Here is a 23,551-nt window from a genome sequence, read left to right as displayed (position 1 = left end):
TAGACCTCTCTGCAGGAACTCCAGTGAAAAAAAATGGCTGCTTGTGACAGCAGTAACGTTTTGCTTTCAACTCTATACAATGCTCACTGAATTGTCTTGTATATTTATTCATTCAAAGCGCAGCTGGTAGGCCCAAGTATTTGGCATTACATTAGGGAGAGCGTGAATTAATGAGATGACTTTTTGGTGGCTGTCTTGAAATTAGAAGTGGCAAATTGGAGGACAGCACAGAGGGGCAGACGATGCAGGTGAGTGAAGTGGAAATCTAGGTGCAGCAATCAGTCTTCCACTTGGAATTTGATGGAGGCCTCGTCTGCGGCGTTAGTTGGCGGTAGCACACCTGTGGCTGCAAAACAGGTAAATCGTGAACTCATTCACCAGCTGTATAAAATGAAGTAAGCGCGTGCAGGAGCATGTCATTCCTTGCTTTTTACAATGAAGCCTTGTGCAGGTATATTGGTCTCGTTTGTATCATGAGCACTGTTAATGAAATAATCTCCGCAAGGCTAAATAGCACGACCTTTTCATACGGTAATGACATCAAAGCGAAGAGTACTTCCAAGCTATTAAAGCCAACCTAAATATTTAACTGCTACTGTAAAGCTATCGCGAAGACTAACAACGTACAAAGTGGTTTGGACGGCATTGTGTACCGCCGTCAGCACGCTTAAAACGAACGCTTTAGCGCGTGTCGCTGGGTGTCGGCCGCTGCGTCAGAGACAATCTTACTTTGCAAGCAGCTGTCTCCAATCACCGCAAAAACACCGTGTGGCATGGGATGTAATATCAGTGGACGACGCGCAATCGGGCTTTCGTGTTAAGCGTGTTGACGGTGGTATGAGTATTTAAGGCTACGTCGTGCGCCCTGGTATCACGGGTGCATATAAATTACCATGTTCACAGCATACCTGCGAAAAGCTTGTTTAAGCTAACATTCTAATGCTAATTTCCTCCGGGTATCTGGAACGAACACTTTGCTTGCGATGTTGAATTAAGCGTCATTGAAAACATGGCCATGCGGGTAGCAAAAAAGCTTCCATAGTGTCCTTAATGCCAGCTGCTGAGAGCTTTATGTCTTAAAAATGTCTTCTACCAAAAATATAAATAACTAATTCTACTACCAGAGTGCTACGTATGAATTTCTCCGACCTGCGATTTCTTTTTTGAACGCTGAAATCTTGGTTCTCGACCAATCTTCCTTAACGCCTTAAAAATTGCTGCCGCTTCGCATAGATTTCTCCATGCGGCCTCTAGCTCTGTTCCAGGCGTGACAGATTCTGAGCCACAGCCAACAGTACTCTGATAACTTGAGGGATATTTGACGGCAAGCCTAACCTGATCGTGACAGTCCAGGGCAGCTCCATGTTTCTCATCTTACTTGTGACTGCAACATCCTCGCCATATGCAATTTTAGGCACCATGGCGGTACCTGAGCCACACACCTAGAATCGTGGATATTCACGTCTAAGTTACAGCATGACGATATTTATTGAGATGTTGCAATATACGAGTCCTTGACATTACCTGTCATTGCGGTTGCCAAAAAAGCTCTTACAGCTGTGTTGTAAACTTGGAAGCGCAAAAAACCGGACGACGGACAGAATAAGGGAACACAAAAAACAGGTTAACGAGCGCTACTACCAACTGTTTATTCATGCTGAGGTACAGGAGTTATATAGGAACATAATTGTCGAGCATGCGCGTGGAAAAGGCACACAAACCGCACATCACACAAACCGCACATCAGACATGCGCACAAGTTAATCAAAAAAATAATCTAAAAAAGGCACATTCCGATAAATAAACGTGTACTGACGTGTCACTGACACAACGATCGGACAGCTTTCGGATATAATAAGACTCTAGAACGAGCCTAGCCTTATCATTGCCGCTCTTGCCTAGAACCGTGGTTTTCTCCAACTTTGCCCTACACGTGCACGAAGAATGTGGCGCACGAGATTAGCACTAGTGTCTTTGTTTTCTATGTTTTTGGCATGCTCCCGTTGCCCGTCATTAATACAGCGGCCAGTTTGGCCAACGTATGAAGCCCCACATTTCAAATTTCAAATTTCAAATATTTATTCCAACATTACACCATACAGATATAATGTCGAGGATGGCAGGCAAAAAGCCTCCTGGAGGCTTGACCGGTCCTGCATCCTGGTGTACACTTGGCAGAGCAGCGGTGGCAGTCAGCTCATCAGAACACAAGAAGTGAATAAAGAATCTAAACCAGACGGATTTCCGTCGAACTCTTGACTACAAGAAGTGAATAAAGAAAGCCCAAAACAAAACATAGAAACATTCGCAAATATGTATGAAGGAGAGACGGAAGTATTAAAGAAATAATAAAGACAAAAATATATTACATTTTATGCAGTATAGGAACGCATGAAGGCTTTAATGTTTGACGGGTTCATGCTTAGAATGTCGATACCCATTTCAATTTTCATGAGAGGGGAATGCAGTACACCACTCCTATTGCACATTTGGTGTAGGCAATCCCATGTTTTTTGTTGCAGCCCCTGCCGGCACAACCCATGATGCGGAGCATAGATTAGATAGCTTATTGGGTGCTGAGAACACCAAAGGCACAGGGTGCCTGCCAGCCACTTTTTTTAGGTTTTGCGCGAGTTGGTGTACGTAAGGCACAACCACCGGCGTCGAAGAAGGGGGCTCAGACCTTTTTTGGGCGCCTTTGTGCTTCTGCAGGAGGGTTTCAGCAACAGCTGGAATGACCGGGCCAGGGAAGCCTTAAGATAAAATCGCTCAACCTGATCATTGACACTCTGTTGCATTTTATGAGGGCAAGATTTTTGAAGCGCAGACTCCAGGCAAAGCGACGCAATACCTCGTTTAACCACCTTGGAATGAGCCGAGTCTTAGCTGAGAAGCTCTTTGTTGGCTCGGGTGGAGTACATCCAGCAAATATGTTCTCGGCAGAACATAAGCTTGAGGTCTAAAAAACGCAACGCCTGACTTTCATGTAGTTCATGGGTTAAAAACTAAACCATTCCCATGTCGATTAAAAGTATTTGAAACAAATGAAACAGTATGGTCAAGGGATGCAGAGTTCCCTGGTCTTAAAATAATTAAAAAGTCATCAACATATCTAAAAACTTTAAAAACTGGCCCCGCTTGAAAAGTCTGTGCAAGAAGGCGGTCAATTGAAGATAAAAATATGTCCCATAAAATCGGAGCTACACATGAGCCTATACAGATACCTTTACGCTGCAGAAAAACTGGTTGTCATGAGAGATAAAAGTTACCTGCAAGTAGTATTCTAGTAATCATAAAATATTATCTACCGAGATTCCACCTGAGTTCTGGAAGGCCACCGCCCCCGAGCCTTCAATGCTTTCTCTGACCGAAGCTAACAGCTCAGCATGTGGAACAGAATAAAACAAGTCTTGTATATCAATGGAAAAGGCTAAATCCATAAAATCGTTGTTCTGCACAAAATCGGCAACTTCTTGTAACTTCTTAATCAGAAAGGGGTCATCAACGGGAATGTGTTTAAGCTTGCTGAGCAAGAAACGGCTGACGTTGTGTTGTCACGAGCCCTTCTCGCTAACAATAGTTCTATATGGCATATCCGCTTTGTGCGTTTTTGCCAAGAAGAAAACATCCAGGAAATTCTTTGAGTTGTCATTGATGGCAGTTGCCAAGGACGACAAATGTAGGCTGCTGCAAAAGGCAATAAATTTTGTTTTCACCCTGGCTTGGCTTCGTTTAACGCGCACAAAATTTTTGTGAACCGCTTTGAGAGATTTTTTATTAAAGAGGCCATTAGGCATGACAACAAACATGCCTTCTTTATCAGACTGAAGTAAGCTTAGATCATTGTCCTTAAAATATTTTACAACGGAGAAGACATGAATGGGACCAGTCTTACAGGACATGGGATACTTAGCACACCATTTTAAGCAGTCCACTCCGTCCAGTAGGCAACGTTCCTGGTCTTCGCTTTTTGCCTTTGAGGCAATAGTCCTGTTGATGGCGAGGAGTTCATGGGCGGGTACCTTAGGTTGAATGCCGAATTTGGGGCCTTTTTCCAGGACGCGTGAAATCCTTTCAGGAACGCATGCCCCACCGGTGAAGACCACACGTTCCTTCTTGTTTTACGGCCTATTCTTGCAATACGTGGTCAGAAGATGGCCTAGGACAGCTCTCCATTGCTGTTCTATATGGTGCGACGCTAGAAGCTTCGAGTCCATTAGCTTCTTATTAGCGACCCCCACAGGGAACATGCTTTAGCACAATACCCTCAGCCAGTCTTGGTAAAGCCGCATCTGTCGCCACAGCTCTGAGCGCATAATCTTGGTAAGACGCTTCACATGTCCCCACGAAGGCTTAACGGGACCAAAAAGGGCACTCACACAGTCTGGCGTGACCCCTTTCCGGAGGCAAAAGGCTAACTGACGTGCTTTGCATGTTGTGCTGACGATGTGCCGAACTAGAAGATCGAGGAGTAAAGGAGAAGCAGGAGACACACAAAAAGATGGGCCCGCTGTACTAGAAATGCAGTTCAGGAGAGCAAGCTGCCGGGCTAGTTGGTGATGCATGTTGTAAACTTGGAAGCGCAAAAAACCGGATGACGGACAGAATAAGGGAACACAAAAGACACGTTCACGAGCGCTACTACCAACTGTTTATTCATGCTGAGGCACAGGAGTTATACAGGAACATTATTGTCGAGCATGCGCGTGGAAAAGGCACACAAACCGCACATCACACAAACCGCACATCAGACATGCGGACAAGTTGATCAAAAAGAGAATCTAAAAAGGCACATTCCGATAAATAAACGTGTACTGACGTGTCACTGACACAACGATCGGACAGCTTTCGGATATAATAAGACTCTACGAGCCTAGCCTTATCATTGCCGCTCTTGCCTAGAACCGTGGTTTTCTCCAACCTTGCCCTACACGTGCACGAAGCAATATGACGCACGAGATTAGCACTAGTGTCTTTGTTTTCGATGTTTTTGGCATGCACCCGTAGCCGGTCATTAATACAGCGGCCAGTTTGGCCAACGTATGAAGCCCCACATGAGAGGGAAATGCAGTACACCACTCCTATTGCACATTTGGTGTAGGCGATCCCATGTTTTTTGTTGCAGCCCCTGCCGGCACAACCCATGATGCGGGGGCATAGCTTAGATAGCTTATTGGGTGCTGAGAACACCAAAGGCACACGGTGCCTGCCAGCCACTTTTTTTAGGTTGTGCGTGAGTTGGTGTACGTAAGGGACAACCACCGCCGTCGAAGAAGGGGGCTCTGACCTTTTTTGGGCCCCTTTGCGCCTCTGCAGTAGGGTTTCAAAGGCGCCCAAAAAAGGTCTGAGCCCCCTTCTTCGACGCCGGTGGTGGTCCCTTACGTACACCAACTCACGCACAACCTAAAAAACGCGGCTGGCAGGCACCGTGTGCCTTTGGTGTTCTCAGCACCCAATAAGCTATCTAAGCTATGCCCCCGCATCATGGGTTGTGCGGCAGGGGCTGCAACAAAAAACATGGGATCGCCTACACCAAATGTGCAATAGGAGTGGTGTACTGCATTTCTCTCTCATGTGGGGCTTCATACGTTGGCCACACTGGCCGCTGTATTAATGACCGGCTACGGGAGCATGCCAAAAACATAGAAAACAAAGACACTAGTGCTAATTTCGTGCGTCACATTGCTTCGTGCACGTGTAGGGCAAGGTTGGAGGAAACCACGGTTCTAGGCAAGAGCGGCAGTGATAAGGCTAGGCACGTTCCAGAGGCTTATTATATCCGAAAGCTGTCCGATCGTTGTGTAAGTGACACGTCAGTACACGTTTATTTATCGGAATGTGCCATTTTAGATTCTTTTTTTGATTAACCTGTGCGCATGTCTGATGTGCGGTTTATGTGATGTGCGGTTTGTGTGCCTTTTCCACGCGCATGCTCGACAATTATGTTCCTATATAACTCCTGTACCTCAGCTTGAATAAACAGTTGGTAGTAGCGCTCGTGAACCTGTTTTTTGTGTTCCCTTACTCTGTCCGTCGTCCGTTTTTTTGCGCTTCCAAGTTTACAACATGCATCACCAACTAGCCCGGCAGCTTGCTCTCCTGAACTGCTCTTACAGCGGACTGGGATAATCGATGGGCAACATTTCTATTTTCGAATCTCATAATGGTCCGAAATGAGTTAATTGGAGTGAACAGTTGCTCCCGATAACACAGTCTGTTCTGGCGTGTGCAGTCAAGGTTAGGGAACGGAGCGGTTCGTGACGACAGTTATATGAAGAAAGCCAGCAGTCCCTGATTACGGAAAAGAATATTGGAACCTTTTTATTTTTACATATTTTTTCTGCGTTGATAATTAGCACATTAGTAGTGCAACCATTTTTATCAGAAAGATGACTACAAAGACTGCCGCCGGCGGGTTTCGATGTGACTGCCTTCGTATATCGCGTACCGTGCTCAACCAATTTATCTTTGGCGGTGGCTGTACAATGTTCTACTTTGAGGAGGGGGGGGGGGGGTATTGATTTAGCGTGTCATCTAACCATCAGTGTTCATCAGTGCTACGTTCGCCCTCAGCAGCGGACATAGGACGTCCTGCATCACCGCGAGTGCCGCGCAACAACTTGATCAAACAGTGACGGTGGCGTCTGGGTTAGAGCCCTCTTATGCTACTTATGGCATCAGAACTGCAAAATGCGAAAAATCGAGGCCATCGTTAAGCTGTCGAGCACACACTGGTAGGAGAACGAACGGCTCGTTAGGAAACGCTTATTGAGAAAGGCAACAGTCGCTGAAAGGAAGGAAAGCATAGAGGGATGGTTTTTTTAACCAATTGCGGCGTTTTTCAGTAAGAAATGAAATGCAGGTTTTCACGGGCAGCCGCCTGTCAAAATGTTCTCTGTGGGAAAGTATCGAGCGCCGAAAAAATGTTAACATATAAGACGTTTCGGCCCCGCTACGTGCACCGCATCGGGGACGAAATTTCTTTTATTTTAATAAGCTCGGTGGGTGCTCTATACTTTGCCGCCTTATCAATGACAAATTAGTTCTGTAATTATTTTGTGGCTGAACTAAAATTAGTTAGAAAGAATAAGAAAAAACTAACCACATACATCAAGTGGGTTTCGAACCCGAGGCCTCAAACACAAGTTTTTTTTTAAAATTGAAAACATTCTCCTATGCTTTCCTCGGTTTCAGTTACTCTTGACTTCCTCAGTATGTACTTCAGGGTGGAATTACTAGGTGTAATTTGTTTAGTGTGCGGTCGTAGCGTGAGCATACAATTCTTATGTAACATTCCGCAATTCTTATCTGTATATACAAGGTGTTTGTGGTTTCGTGCATCATCCTCGTAGAAACAACTCCAAACTTACATGAAATTGCTTTTTTTATGCCGACAGTGTGCCGGCTGGCATAAAGCATTATTTACAAATACAGATACACACTGGACTCTCGAGATTATGAGACAGATGCTGCTTCGAGCAATCGATGAAAACAACTGTATGCGTACTGCCAAATGTGTACGTCCTCAGTCATAATTCCTCAAACTCAACCTGCCCATTTATGCAATCGATGAGCGGACTGTTTCAGAACATTCGTTCTGAAACTGTTTTTTTTTGTGGGGGGAGGGGGGGGCATAGAGCGAGAGCATTCGGCAGCACTCTCAGTGCATTTAACCATTGTGCCATCTCCCAGGTAACGACGGCCGCATGTCTGAGAGCACACAATACGCGCAAAGGCCTTGTACTGCGCCCAAAGCTCTCTCTAGTACTTGAGTTGTCTGTAACGTCGCGGTTACCGCTTCTATAACATGACGAGCTTAAGTTGTAATGTGAGAGCGTTCCCCTAGCACACATTTTGAGCATGCTCGTGTGTTTCCACTATGGTCTCAAAGGGGCCCCCACCATTCCGCCAACAAGGCTATTTCAAATCTCCCAGGTGGCGGTGTGGCCTCCGGGAAGTGTCGGTGCATCCTCGCTTCCTGTACTGGCCCCCGCGCGGCTGTCCCCGCCAGTGTCGCCCCCGCACCGGTCAACGGCTGCGGCGTTGCTTACGAGCATCGACGAAGCCCAGGACGAAGCACCGCATAGGGAAGTGTCGACTGGTGCCGCAGCAGAGGACAGACCAAGGCATCAGTGATCCGTTGCGCTTAAATGTCTCCTTCTAGCACATGGGCTCGTTAAAATAGCTATTGCTCGTAACAAAATTATTGGGCTTACTTCTAAACTTACTATAATTCCAGTTTCTCTACTGCGATAACATGTTTTCGTCAGCAACAATAGACGTTTCCTTGAAAGAGTTTATGGCCTCAAGGTAACGTGGTGGTCCTTTACTTGCCAAGCATGTTATATTTCTGTGCGGTGCACATATATACCGAATAACATTGAAGGTGATAGCCTAATCATATCTTTTCAGGTGGACACAGGGGCGCAACAAAAACACACGGACATAGAAGTGGACAGGGACGAGCGCTCGTCCCTGTCCACTTCTATGTCCGTGTGTTTTTGTTGCGCCCCTGTGTCCACCTGAACAGATATGAACCAACACGCCCAAATACAAGTACTTCTCAGCCTAATCATAGTAATATATATTTAGCTGATCGTATATTGGTTTAAATCAAGAAGAGTAGAATGGACATAAGCAGGGCATGTAATGCGAAAGCAAGATTGCCGATAGTCCATTAGTGTAACGGAGTGGATTCCTAGCGAGGACATGTTAGCAGGGGAAGCAGGGATACGGATGATCGAATGGGATTAATAATAATAATAATTGTTTTTTGGGGGGAAAGGAAATGGCGCAGTATCTGTCTCATATATCGTTGGACACCATAACCGCGCCGTAAGGGAAGGGATAAGAGAGGGAGTGAAAGAAGAATGGGATTGTCGTCATATTCAAAATCTGCCTGCATAATGCAAATGCTATCCCGTACATGTTCAAAGAAATACACTAAACAGAAAAACAAACGAAGCCGTTTATTCCAAATAGAAGCAATTAGAATACGGGCCACACTGAGATAGCGAAAGCAATAACGAATTCACACATAAAAACGCACCACACTACGCACAGAAAAACCAACATGGTAAATTTCCACCAGTCCTTGAGCGTCTCGGGCACAGTCAGAAGCATCTATGCGAACGTCAGAAGTAACGTCAGAAGCATCTATGCGAAGTACAAACTGTTATTGATATCTGGAGCCATCATTGCGGGTCTAGATGTCAGTGCTATAGCTGTGCACAGGCCGCAATTTCGAGCCCGCACTCGCCCAGGCCCTACAACACCGACAGGAAGTCCAGTCCGGCCCGACACTGAAGGACCCTGTGCCCGGCCGGGCCGGCCCTGGTCTCTGAGTTAAGGCGTGGCCCGGGCCCGGCCGACCTGCATTTGAAGAGACGACGACACAGAAAAGAGATAATTTTAGGAAAATGAGTTTATTCCAATTGCATCATATTTTCGACCTCGCATTCCAGATGGCAATTTGTGAATATACACAGGCACAGACCATATAGGTATAGACCGCAGTAGCACAAATGGGGCTCTGAATTGCGGGCCCGGCACGGGCTGCCCATAGGGGCCCGACGTGGGATATGTGCGAGATTTTCAACTCGGCATCAGAGGGGACTCACAAAGGCAGCCCAGTGGGCTTACTGCATAGCCCCACGCAGCTCCGCGCTGGATCCCTTTGGGCTAGCCCGTTCCGAGCCCACGCGGGCTAGCCCATTCCGGGCCCACGCGGGCTAGCCCATTCCGTGCCCACGTGGGCTAGCCCGTCCCGGGCCCCTTTAGGCGAGCCCGTCCCGGGCCCCCTTGAGCTAGCCCGTTCTGGTCCCAGTAGACTTCTTAGGAGACACTTGCGGGAAGTCAACAAAGGTAACCCATATAGAACCCATAGCCTTTGGGCCCACCGACCCAATTAGACTTAAGGCCCACCTGCCAACACAGAGAGGCTTTCTTCATTTCAGTATTTTTGTGTACATGTTACTACTGAAATTACATTCCACATATCTGACAATACAATGCAAGTAAGAATTCTTGTTTATTTTTTTTTGCAAGATATATGTTGGGCATTAAAAGAATGCCCCAATTACTGGGGTGAAGGGTCCACCCCCTTCATCCCAGCCCTCCGACCGCCATCCCGGTCTCTTGCCCCCCGCCGGAACGCAGCCACTCTGTTGTTGATGCCTTCAATGGTGGATGTAGGTATTCTGCGCTGCACATCAGCTGTAAAAGTGAACAAATAAACACACATATCAAACTGATATTCGGTATGGTGGATAAAAATCACTTTGCACTGTATTACAGTGACATCTTCGAGGAAATGCTTCATAACCGTATGCAATGCTACAATGTGCAATGCTTGAAATATCAGCAAATTTCTTTTGCTGTTAATATCTGTAACCATAATAAGCATAAATATCCATTATAAGAATAACTGAAAGGTGCATGAGTCATTAAAGGACAATAGACACCTAAATTTAGGGCGTGTTTTCCTGTGTCAAACGATGCGTTAGATAATAAAATACATGTATTACCGGGTAGTATTTGCCTATAGCTCCGCTAAGTAATTTAAAATTGAATTTCTTCTCTTATGCTGTTTTGGCTTCATCGACCGAACGACGGCTGTCGTCAAGTTGATGTTTCCGTCACATGATGCAACTAGAAAAACTAATACAATCGCTGATATGTAGTTTTAATTCACTACGACATTTAATACAGCGTCTTCCAAGACCTGGAATGACAAAAAATTATCTGTCAGCAATATTATAACCGATTTTTGATGCCTCATGTGATTTAAACTCCAACTACACGTCGCAGTCATCGTTAGACTGATGAAACCAAAACAACATCCAGTAGAAACTCAATTATAAATTATTTAGTGGTCGTACATGTATACGAATGTCTAATGCATCGTTTGAGAGCAGAAAGCACACAAGCAAAAATTCAGTACCTATAGTCCTTTATATTTGGATGCCTACTCAGTAATCGATAACGGAAGTGCTGAAAACCACACCAGGTGGATTGAATGTAGCTTTTTCGTGCAATTAGATGGTGTATTCACAAAATGTCTATAATCGTCAAAAGATTCACATGTGCTCACCAACAATTGCACTCTACAGCCGAAGGTTCTTAAAACATTGTTTTTCACCCCGCCCCTCCAATGTGTACCTGAGGGTCACAGGAGTTTTTACTACAGTCTTCATGATAAGTTTCGTAGTCTCATCAGTTGTCTCGCCCCTGATAAGTGCCAGCTTTCTGATCTGAAATAGATTATACAGATTATACAAAGCGAACTATATGCCATTAAAACCCTACAATGAATCTTTAATAAAGCTCCCTCTTAGAGGAACACTGTGGAAGTCAACAAAAAATCAGAATCATGTAGAACAGGGTCATAAAGAGGACTCAAACAGACCTATGATCTGAAGCAGAATTGACATCTGAGCTAGTTGGTTTTTCATTAAAGGAAGAACAATCACAAGCAAAACAAAAGCCATCACCCAGGCGTAACAGGAAAAGTGCTCATGCAGGTGCGTCAAGATAAGAAAATTCTCTTTCATGAAAACTCCCCATAGGGTCGGCAGCACACGTGTGCTGATTCTTACGGATGTGATAGGCCTCTGAAATCTCTCTGGTTAGCTGATTAGAGTGTCGGAACAAGATTGTTGTTTGGTCAAGCAAAGGCTTGCAGCCGCTGCATTTCGAACAGTGCTTAGCGAAGTTAGTGAGATGAAAATGAACTGAACAAGACCTATGATCACAGTGGTGTGATCTCTCAGCCTAACGATAACAGAATTCTATGTTGTCTTCTATACGCCCATCTTTGCATGATCACATTAACTTCCTTTTATGCATGACACAATGGCATATGCTTCCCAAACAATAACATAAGGGGGAAAAAGTGAAGCCATTACTTTAAGGCCACCTTGAACCACGACAAGATTGTAGCCTGGAGCTACATGAGTGATGTAAGCACATAACAGTCAGCTGCAACTATGCACAGCAAGGCTAACACTTGTGCTAATTTCTTGTAGTAGGCTAGGTATTATCTACAGCAAATCCTCATTCAACTACATTTGTACAAAATGAAGCTTTCAGGTCTACAAATCCAAATGCAACATGAGGAAATTTTTTTCGAAGTCCCAACTTAATCTGAAGTGGGCTTACCATATGTAGAAGGCTCAAATTAAGCTACACCTGCACAAAACTTTATGCCTCAAAATAATATTAGAAAGAATCAATATGTTGCCAGTTGTTCATAGGCACAATTGAAAGAAATGCAATACTAAGGCAAATATTATTTCAGACTACTATTCTATGCTCACGATGCAAATAACTTATAGTATTGCCCTCTCCGAAAAAGAACTCGCATATTTGTGCACTTCTATACGACGTCCACGGCTCGATTGGCATGCATATAAGTGTGAAGCGTTCGCAATAAGGAACTGTTAGAAGTTCAAAGCTCGTCCTTGTCTGTCTACTCTGCCGTCTTTTGTGCGCTGCTATGCCTGTAATTCACGTTAACCTGCTGCAACAACAGCTGTGATCCACACGTTAGTAAATCAGCAAAGCGCAGCTGCACACTGTTGTGCTGCACATTTTTTCAACACCCAATGGCAAGTCACTCGTTTACTTTTTTAAGGTACTTAACAACCTGCACCTGCATGTTATCCTCGCTTCCACCTGCATGGTTCGGTCGTTCTCCTACTGTTCCATATCTGTGCATGCACCACATGCCACCTTTAAAAACTTGTGCAATGCACTCTCCTCACATGCAAATCTGCCACCAGTATCGCGCCACACTGAGAAAAAGACCATAGAGGCCCTTGCTATTCTGGAATAATTCTGTTTGGAAGATTTCAAATTTTTGCACATAATGAAGCACGTCACAGAGCTCTCGAAAATCATTGCCGTGCACTTTTCACGTCAACAGCAGGCAGCAATGTTTCAGCTCCTTGCAGAACAACTTTACAAATTGTTTTGTTAGCTTTTCTCTTTTCTTTCTGGTGTTTTGCACACCGGATTAACGATATTTCACTGCATATTTTTTTGCACAGCACCAAGTTTCTCCTAAATCGCATTTCGGCTTATGCTACAAAGATATGAACTGCAAAACAAATCTGCAGAAAAGACTGCAAAAGCTCAATAAATATTTTGATTTTTTCATTTTATTATAGATACCTCAAGGGCCTTTGGGTGAGGGCTTCACATGAGGGGACTGTAAAGGGACCGTAAAAAAAAATTCAAATTGTCATATGACCCCCAACAAAACTGACAAGAACTACTTGCACCAGAGTAAATTTATACAGTGGAAGAATGAGCAATGGTTGCCCTCGATTGGCATGAGAACAACGTAAAAATGGCCATTTTTCGCATTTCAATCAATATTTTGTGCCCACTGTCACGAGTAAAAGCCAAACTTCTAACTTGTAACGACCTCCCCAGAATCTTTCACGGTGCAATGCTGTAGTGGCGGTGCGTCACGGCTGCGTCTCGTGCGAACAGGCTTCACCGCACAACGCACGAAATGACACTTTACGAGTGCACAGTTTGGAACGATGAAAGAACCACACAGATGGAAGCGAGGAAAATGCGCAGTGCCGGCAATCAGCATTTGAAACAGCATTCAGCTAAGCTTGGTTAGCTCACTGATGGACGTCTGATAGCTGCTGTTGCTACGGGCTAGCATGAAGCTCATAAAAGCAAAACCAAAACTACGAGGTCACCCTATTCTCGGAGATGAGGCCATTCATTTTTTCATCATGCGTGCAGTTGTGTGCATGTCACAGGTGCGTACTGAACTCTGAAGCATGCAGTTCAGGTTTAGGGAGGGCCACCTTGACGATTGCTTACCGTGCCGATCATATCTGAATGGAGCTAGCCTTTAAGAGCTCGTTCAAATTAACCGATGCGAGACCCATAGCGTCCAAATTGGCAGGCGTTCAAAGCCATGGCCGTTAGCCAGGACCATGCTGGCAGTTCAAGTTTTTCAGGTTTATGAATTAATGGGAGTCGAATTAACCAGTAAAAGTTGAAAGTCTCAGATGTTACACGGAAGCAGGCAGCTGCTGCCACGGTCGCTGCCCCTCTGTCCCTGCCCTCTGGCACCTATAGCTGCCGTGCCGGTCATGGCACTCGTTTTTGTCAAACAGTTTTATGGTTCTACCTTCTCTCTGCATTTTAGAGGCAATGTACCCTTGTGATATGACTGACTAGGCCGCTATATCACGGGGACACTTCTCCGGCCCTGTGCCAGGCGCCAGACTACTCAGGGTGTGGCAGGGCCGAGTTAGAATTAACCATGGCACAATCTATTCGCGTTCGAATTAAGAGGCTTTATTATTACATATATGCTGCTACGAAGCTTAGCCGCACCAAGTAGTACAGTTCAAATTATCCAAAAATCCGTTTTAATGACCTATGAACTAACGAGCTTTTACTGGAACTACTTCAGGACTTGCCCCCATATATTTCTAACATCACTTGAGAAGACAAAGACAGCAAATGTTTTCTTACCTGAAGAGCCCTCTGGTATTTATCTGCCAAAACCACTTCAATGTCTGCAAGTTTTTACAGTGACGTCGCTACCATCACTGTATCGCTTCCAGTTTCCATGTCTAGAGTGGCCGAATAGTTCCCCTTTAACTCCTTAATATCACTACGAATCTCCAGCAGCAGCTTCACGATGTGATGATTAATGCCTAGAAAAAAAAAACACTTGCCTAAATAAGAGGGCATGAATTCAACTGAAAGTATAGCTGGACTGACCAAATACAACAAAAGTGTACATACAGATGACTCATTGATTTTAACTGATCTTATTGAACCTTTCTTGGTACAAACTTCTGGTTTACTCGAGTAGAACCTTTGTTCCCATCGACAAGTGCAATGGTCTCATTAAAACAAAATTTAAAGCAAGAGTTTGGTTGCCTTCAAGTTCAAATTATTTAAGGTACCAACAACGGCCCAAAATATGTCATGAGAGTATAGTGGAAATGAAATATAATAAACTGTAGAGGGCCCCTACTAAAGGTGTGCAACACGGGCGGCACTGTCATGAAACATCCTGCTCAGCAGGGTCTGAACCAATCGCTTGGCTATTGGCGCAGAAAACTTTTCAGGTGGCGACCACTACCGCTTGCCTCATTCTTTTTGGCGCCAACATTGTCATGGCTAAACTGTCAATAAAATCCCTTTGTTTTCTTTTGAACAGCTATTTACTTCGCTCCCACATGTGAAGCATTCTGTATGACCAAATAGCTAGACACATGCCTTGCAGGCTTTCTCGGCAATCAAATGTCTGCTTATATGACAAGCCTGCAAAAGGTTATGAAGTTGCATTTAAATAATTATTAGTATAGTTACCGGAATCAAGCACATTGGTCAAGTGAGGCCGACTACTACAGTAACCACCCGCATACAATACGAGGCTTCTTTCCAGAATGTACCATGTCAAACATGCAGCTCACATAAAATTCAGATCCAAACAATTATCAGTTCAAGTTTGTAGATCCAGTTTCATAATATTCAGCGCTAACATCATAAGGCTTCCAATGAAAGGAGCCCTTATCTAGCAGTATTTTCGGTACCTAGTTTCTACCAATTTAGACGCTTTGATTTTAATGATTTTAATCATTTTATCGCAAGCAAGACGATCGCAACTCTCATGATGTCTGGATCACGAAAGCAGTACATGACTGCCTTTAAAAGGAAAAAATTTCAGCTGGCGCAAGCAAAGGTACCCCCTCATGCACTACTACATGGTATGGATGATATAGATTCCATTCCATCAAGCCGACCTCGCGATGCCCATGCTATCAAAATAAACTACCGCATCTCGCACAGTGTCGGGATTGCAAAAGCAGTACTAGGCTCCTTTTAAATGGAGAGAAATTGTAGCTACTGAAAGTATAGGTGCCGCATGAAGCGCTGATACATGGACTGGAAGAGGCAGGGAAAGCCTGTATAGTTGCTGTCGCTGAACAGGAGACACTTGAGTCAGCGTGCTCAAGGAGTCCATCAGTTGTGCTTCCGACACATGTGGGATGTCAAATGTGCTCAATGATGCCAGAGAGTTTCTATCAAAAGATATAATTGATAAGGAACTCTCTGAAGACCACACCTGACGGCCACCACCGCTGAGACACCGAATGCAAAGCAAATAACAAATGCCTTCAGTGAGCTTTTCTTACTCTCATTTTACGTGTAAAATTCATTAAAATATAAAGTGGTATACTCACGTTGCTGCTCAGGCGAAATGCCTTCCTGGCCTGCACCTGAAATGTTGACAATTATTGAACCCTTTAGTTTAATCACAAGGACGACAGCGGTGGCTCAGTGGTTACGGCACTCTGCTGTTGACCTGAAAAACATGGGTTCGATCCGGCCGCAGTAGTAGAATTTCGATGGAGGCGATATTCTAGAGGCCTGTGTACTGTGTGATGTCAGTGACTCAATGCATGTTACAGAACCCGACGTAGCCGAAATCTCCTGAGCCCTTCTCTACGGCGTCCCCCATGGCCTGAGTTGCTTTGGGATGTTAATCCCTCAAAAACCACTGTTCATTCACAGCAGGGAAATCACCTTGCCTCGCATTTTGCCAGCAGCTCAAAATTTCTCATTGGTTTGTTAGTTTGTGGGGTTTGATGTCGCAAAGCGACTCAGGCCATGAGGGACGCTGTAGAAGAGGGCTCTGGATAATTCGACTGCATGGGGTTATTTAGTGTGCACTGACATTGCACAGTACACGGACATCTAGCATTTCACCTACATCAAAATTCTACTCCCGCGGCCGGGATCAAACCCGTTTTTTTCGGGTCAGCAGCAGAGCACCATAACCACTGAGCCAGCGGGGCAGCGAATCAAAATCTCTAAATAAACAAAAAAACAAAAAGCAGAAATAACACTCTCACATCAGTTATTGCACAGAAGGTACCCTGGGCAAGTGTACACAAATGGTAATAAAACTAAGTTCAACACAGCTGACACACCAGAACTTGACACTTGGTTGACAGTATGACATATGTCTCAGCATCATAACAAATACTACGATGGCATCATGCTGTTAGGGTGCAGACACAAGCAGGTTCATACGTTTATCACGCATGATTCACTGTATGTGCAATTCTGCAGCAGTATCGTCATCATCAATATGACTGCGACCTCTGCACGGCAAAGACCTGTCCAATGTCTCTCCAATCAACCCTGTTCTTTGCCAGCTGCGCCCAACGTGCCCCCGCAAACTTCCTAATCTCATCTGCCCACCTCACTTTCTGCCGCCCCCTGCTATGTTAGCCTTCCATAGGAATCCCCTCAGTTACCCTTAAAGACCAGCCGTTAGCTTTCCTTCATATTGCGTGCCCTGCCCAAGCCCGTTTCTCTCTCTTGATTTCGACTATAGGCAGTTTCATAAATCAGGTGCAATGCTGTCAAAGCTAGCGTTCTTTGCACTGCCTGCAGCCGCAACCAAAAAGTAGTGCGTTCCTTGTTGTGAGTGAAACATAGTGAATGCTGTGCCTGGAGGCTTACTACATTACACATTTGTCATGAGCTTAAATGCCCTCTCATTGCTGACGACACGCTGTCACTTTCTCCTGACTCAGACCACTCGGCCACAGAAGTGCGGAGTAACACGTCTCCCTTCGCGCACGTGTCCCCGAGATTTGGAGACTCGCCCTGAACGTGCGACCTCTCCCGGCCAAAATGTCAAAGGAAGACCATAGTGGCAGACGCCTCGCGCGGGCGGAATCTCTAGCCTACCACTACGGTGACAAACACGGAGTCTTTTACGTGGACGCCTCCGGCCCCCAGCGTGGGGGGTGGTACACGGCCGCAGTCGTACACAAGAAAGCTACGGTGAACGGACTTACGTTCCGAGCTCCAAACATAACTCATGCGGAGGAGGTCGCTATCGCGCTAGCCGCCGCAGACCGGGACTCGCGGGTCATCATTACTGACTCGAGAGGGGCCTGTAGAAACATTGAACAGGGATACATTCATTTCCTAGCTTACCGCATTCTTCAAAGCAGTGACTATCCCGGGGCCCCCGCTCCCCGAACGATAGTATGGGCTCCCGCTTATCTAGGACTCGAAGGCAATGAAATGGCAGATGCCTCCGCCCGCGCGCTCACTCTCCGGGTAACAACGCCTTCTAACCCTACCGCAGCGGATCCCGATCCCAAGCCCGTCTTGACCTTTAAGGAAATACACAACTTTAACAATCTAAACATTCAATCTTTCCTAAGCCATGCAAGGACCTCACTAAGACGGAGGAACACATTCTACTCCATCTCTTCACCAAAACTCTGCTGTGCCCGGCAGTTCTGAAATTCTTTGATCCCGCTTGCACGGGAAAATGCCCACACTGTGAGGAGACGTCCTCGGATATCTACCACATGGTGTGGGCATGCCAGTCAACCCCGAACCTAGACTCCAAACCCAACCCCACCCCGGAGGACTGGGAGGCAGCCCTGCTCAACTGCTCCGACCTAACGAGCCAAAAGGCCCTAGTCGTCCGAGCCCGAGCAGCCCTGGAGGCCAATGGGCTCCTGTAACGAGGAGCCCACCTAGTGTTTGTAAGGGAGGGTCCCTTCAGGGCCCTCTCATACTTCCTCCATATATATTCCCAAGAAAGTTATCTCTCTCTCTCTCACTTTATTTTCCTATGCGGACTACTTCCGTACCTTTCATAGCGTTGCACTTAATGTATGAAACGTAGTATAGGATGTCACTAACCCACGTTTGTTCCCTTACCCACTCTTCCCGCTTCCGGTCTCTTAACGTTACACCTATAATTTTTCTTTTCATAGCTCACTGCGCTGTCCTTAAACTGCATTAACATTAAACAATATAAAGCATAAAAAGCAAATCATAGAAAAGATGCTAGTGCGATGAATATGGCAGAACTTATGAAGGGTGATTCCTCAAAATAGTGTCCATCCTTGCCTACAAATGGGACAATATGGCAGCACATGCAATTGTCAACTCTTTTTGTTGCTGCGGGTTTAGTCAGTAACAGAGCTGTATTGCATTCAAAGCACTATTTGCTAGTTGCTGGTGATGAGTACACTGATGAGGACTCGTTTCTTTAAAGTGTGCATTTCGCCGACTACATTGCCAGATGTGGGTATAGCTGCTACCAGCAAATTAACAGAAAATGATACTATTCAACTGTGCTCTCTGTGCCTTGGACAACAGCACCGTACATGAGCAGCAGCTAAAAGTGCCGCATTGCAAAGTGAAAGAATTAAGCAACACAGACTCTGACCATATTGAAGAAATTTGCTTGGAAGTTCCTGGCACTGTGCACAATAAAGCATGACATCTGTAGAGAATAGTAGCAGCTGTAGTTTTGATATCAACAGCAGTGACAATTTCTCAGCTCTCCACCAATTAAAATTACTGTAATCCAAATGCCCTTTTCCAGTTTTTTTTCTTCACCCATTACTAAACCATTTTTTTCTAAGCCTTTGAAGTACAAATCAACAAGCTCACAATAAAGGCTTGTTGATCACTCAATCTACTTCGCTAAACATGCTCCGCGATATTAAATAGTATAGCCGTCTACGTGTTTTATTCTTTGTAATGATGCATAAGGCATTAGCATACATGGATTACCACGAAGTATTCACCTACGACCGCTAAATATTTTATAATCAAATTTCTCTCTCATGGTGATTCAGTTTCAACAGAAATATGATAGCTGTAATGCCAAAGGTGTGTACAGGTCATGCGAGGCATGAAAAGAACTGCGACACAATCATTGCTTAATCATTCTGATTCACTGCCGCCAAATGCCAGCCTTTCACAGCAGGCAAAATGACCGCGAATGAAAAAGCGGCAATTACATTGCAGTTTTCAGAGTGAAAGCGGCATTTCACAACCAAACTTGCAAAAGGCGTTTGATCGCTGAAGCCTGACCTTGAATAAATAAATAAGATAATATTGCCACAACTGGGTTTCGAACCCGAGGCAGCGCGAACAGGTCAGTTTCGCTCGCCTCTGCATAAGAGCGCTATGCCGTTACTGCAGCTGATCAGGCCTCGTGTTAAAATGCAACACACTCTTGCTCTGTGCATTGCATGTCGTCATCTCCATCACCTAATATTACTGTCGAAGTAATATTGTGGTCCCATGCATTTGACTGTAACAGTGCCCAGTTGGCAATAACGAGCCCAGGTGTGGCTACTTTGGGTTCCACTCATGTGGTAGGGTACGATGAGAACACATTCTAGTGCATACTGATTAGAACCATTTTCCGCTCTTTTGAGTTCACATCACCGAGCTTTTCCTGTATATTTGTTTTTTAAGCATAGCGAGTGCAAGGCTGCCTTCAATGGCCATTATCTTGGTGTATTTCCATTGATAGTATGTCAGTAGACACTGGTAGTTGCCATGTGGCACTGGCTGATTCCCATTGAGTGCAATATGTTTCGTGTGATGGTGGTATCGGAAGATGCCATGAGCAGATAATTCACTTCATTCGCTTATTCCGCATTACACAAGAATGTCAACAGCAAACCAAGATTATTTTCAGGTCATCTGTAGCATTCATCAAGACATGCCATCATCAGGCCCACTGGGCAGACAATCATGCTTTGCTAGGTACGTTTAAGAAATGCTGCAAGCCAGAAAAAAATCCTTACGCAGTTCACTCTTGATATTGAAACACATTTTGGCAGTTCTGCAGAGTTCTAAATAATCAAGAACTTTTACACACTTGCTGTTGGCAGGTATAAAGCATCGGTTTGAATTAAACAAGTTTACATTATTGAGAGTCCACTGTAATAATGACTAATAATCACAAATATTCCTACAAAAAATAAAACAACATTATTCCATCCACTGCACTGACCTCCAACTCCATGTGCATGCAGCGAAGAGAGAAAGCCAGAGGCTCTCATCCGAGTGTGAGTCCTGATAATGGGAATGCCATCTGGAGCATGTTCATCTGCATGGTGGTGAGGAGCTGCAGGGTTTGTGAAAATATGAGACACTCGAGCATGCGTGTTGAGAAGCAGTACATACAATGCTGCGCTCGTGGCACCTTGAAGCCTACCAAGGATACATGGGGCGACCACAATATCATAACATTACTGCAGTGCCAGCTGCCACATTACGCATGCAGTATTTTTTAAAACATCAAATGAAGTGTTCTGTCACAAAATGAATTTTCAGGGCTCTGTCTCCTACTTCAGGCAGCAGATCCATCTGCCATATACTACTGTACTGCTCCCTTTTGCACACTACCTCCCCAGCAGCGTGCAATAGCTTCTTTGCAATGCTGTGCAATTTTAGAAGGCCATCCAACAAGAACTGGCAACTAATTCCATGGCACACACACTATTGTACTCAATGTAGTCAGTATTTTTTTACCGTAATACCTCAATTTAATATTATTTCTCCATTCCCATGTAACCCAACTATAAAAAGGCAGTGACTAACAAGGTTTCCTTTCTAATTTTTGCACACTTCAGTGTGCTTTCATGACTTTGAAAATACAAAAAAGGTTTTAATTATTTTTCTAATTAGTGTACACATCGTTTTGCATTCATGGTTTCATTCTAGTTTCAGCCTGGCCCACTCGGGCACACATTTCAAAGCCTTTGGAAATAAGCTTTATATTTTTTCCATTATGTACAAAACCAGAATGTTTTTTCATTCAACACTAGCCCCGCATGATATTGAAAAACTCTTGGAACATCAAAACAGATCATACGCAACTGAAATTTATATAGGAAAAGGTTCTTGAGATTCTGAGTAAACCTATTTTTCTTGCATAAAAATCAGTATTTCAAGAAATACTGCAAGTCAGCACAGAAGCCCAAAAACAGTCCATATTCCCACGGTGTTCTAAGGCATACATTAACTATTCCATTTCACCTGTCAGCTCACCTGAATCCAGATTCCAAGAGCTGGAGCCGGCATAGTCAATGGAAGCATTGTGGCTCACAGTGTTTTGTGGGGTAGATTCTACATCACTGTTGCAAGCTGTTAATGCGATACGTAATGACATGACACATGAGTGTCATAGTGACAAACAGTTAAAATGATACTGAAAACTAAACATTTCGACAGAATCGCCTGTCTGGTTGGGTCTGACAATTTATAATAAGCTGAACATCTTCAACCAAAAACTTAATTGAAAGCCAAAACTTTCAAAGCAACCTCTGCTCCTTCAGGGGTGACTGGGGGTGGTGGCTAGCATCTTTTAAGTATGCATGGAGTGGAGCAGAAGGCAGAAAGAAGGAAATCGGTGATGCGAAAGGTGCTGGCGGACGGGGCTAGGGGGAGGATGTTTGCACTAATTGTTAAGGCTATTAGTGACATTGCCGGGATGTGCAGTGAGGGTCAATGGCGACTTTTCTTCTTGAAGCTGCAGAGCGATGTCCCTGCCCATATACTGGGGCGAGGTTTCCCTTTCTGCGGTTGATGTTGCTTGGGGTTCTTTGAATCTGCCAAGATTCGAGCAAGAGCCTTTTTTGACAATTTGTTTCGGTTCCGAGGATGCTGGTTTTGTTGAAGTTGATTCTGTGGTCTGAGCCATTGACCGTCACTGCATAGCCTGGCAATGTGACTTATAGCAACCTTTACCCTTAGTACCAATGTCCTCCCATCTACTCCCCTTAACCACCACCCCAGCACCATTCGCATCACTGCTTTCTTTCTTTCGGCCTTCTGCTAGCCCGAATTATGCACGCAAGGTATAAGTTCGTGCTAGTCACCTTTATTTTTTTTATAAATCAAGACTGGTTACAGTATGAAATGAACATGTAAAATGCACACACAATGGCGCTTAAGTAAATTGACGGCGCAGAGACCCCTCACATGCTTATTTCCATTGCTGCTATTAAGAAATACAATCTGATCATAGAAAGCGTAAAATCGAGCTGTCAACAACTTTCGTTTCGCCCGTACATCAATCGAGGAGTAATTACTCATTACCATCCACCTCAACACTGCTACTTGGATACCTGCAGAACAATAAATTAAAATCTATTCCATTCTGTTTGTTTTGAGGGCTTCAACGTCTCAAAGTGACTCGAGTTGTAAGGAACAATGTAGTGGAGGGCTCCAGGTAATTTCGACCTCCTGGGGTTCTTTAGTGCACAGACATCGCACAGTACATGAGCATCTTGCATTTGGCCTCCATCGAAACATGACGGCTGCGTACTGCCAGGGGGAAATGGGGTGGTCCCTATATGCATTGGACCAACAGCCTTCTGTGATGAAGGCGATGAACTTTTCTCATAGGTCACCTCTCAAAGTAGAATGCAAGGCGAGGAGCGAGAAAGAAAACTGAAACGCGGAAATAGTAGGACATGGCATATTCCTGCACTTTCACCTTCATCAATCCAAGAAAACAGCAAGGGTTAATGACAAATTACAAAGTAATGCGGGAAATACCCACAAGAATTACAAACTGTTGCACAGGAAATGTGTCCGAAATAGGAAACCTGGGGCCCAAGTAAAGGAATGTTCGGTTGAAAAATAGAACATCCTTCAGCCACTTCGCATGCAACGTAACTGTCCTGGGGAGCAAAAACTGCAGAAAAAATGT

At 44.8% G+C, this 23,551-nt stretch overlaps 1 protein-coding gene, 1 long non-coding RNA gene and 1 pseudogene across 2 annotated transcripts in view; 2 read left to right on the top strand and 1 right to left on the bottom strand.

The window, feature by feature from the left end:
• Positions 1–8,252, top strand: part of LOC144122895 (uncharacterized) — a 281,124-nt gene extending 272,872 nt beyond the window's left edge. The window contains exon 5 of the mRNA XM_077655868.1: positions 7,936–8,252. Coding sequence (XP_077511994.1) covers positions 7,936–8,136 — 201 coding nt within the window. The 3' untranslated portion in view covers positions 8,137–8,252. The remainder of the gene's footprint in view (positions 1–7,935) is intronic.
• Positions 8,253–11,222: 2,970 nt separating this feature from the next.
• LOC144122893 (uncharacterized) lies at positions 11,223–20,937 on the bottom strand. Its single transcript, XR_013312932.1, has 4 exons — positions 20,846–20,937; positions 16,233–16,268; positions 14,509–14,693; positions 11,223–11,252 (listed from the first exon to the last, which is right to left on the bottom strand). It is a non-coding gene; the product is annotated as an uncharacterized LOC144122893 (long non-coding RNA).
• Positions 17,673–18,545, top strand: LOC144126318 (uncharacterized; annotated as a pseudogene).
• Positions 20,938–23,551: the final 2,614 nt, after the last annotated feature.

The sequence above is a fragment of the Amblyomma americanum genome, chromosome 3 (genome assembly GCF_052857255.1).
Source record: "Amblyomma americanum isolate KBUSLIRL-KWMA chromosome 3, ASM5285725v1, whole genome shotgun sequence".
In the NCBI taxonomy this organism is placed as follows: Eukaryota; Metazoa; Arthropoda; class Arachnida; order Ixodida; family Ixodidae; genus Amblyomma; species Amblyomma americanum.
The sequence above is the reverse complement of the archived record's forward strand: the minus strand, read 5'-3'. Positions and strand labels throughout refer to the sequence as shown.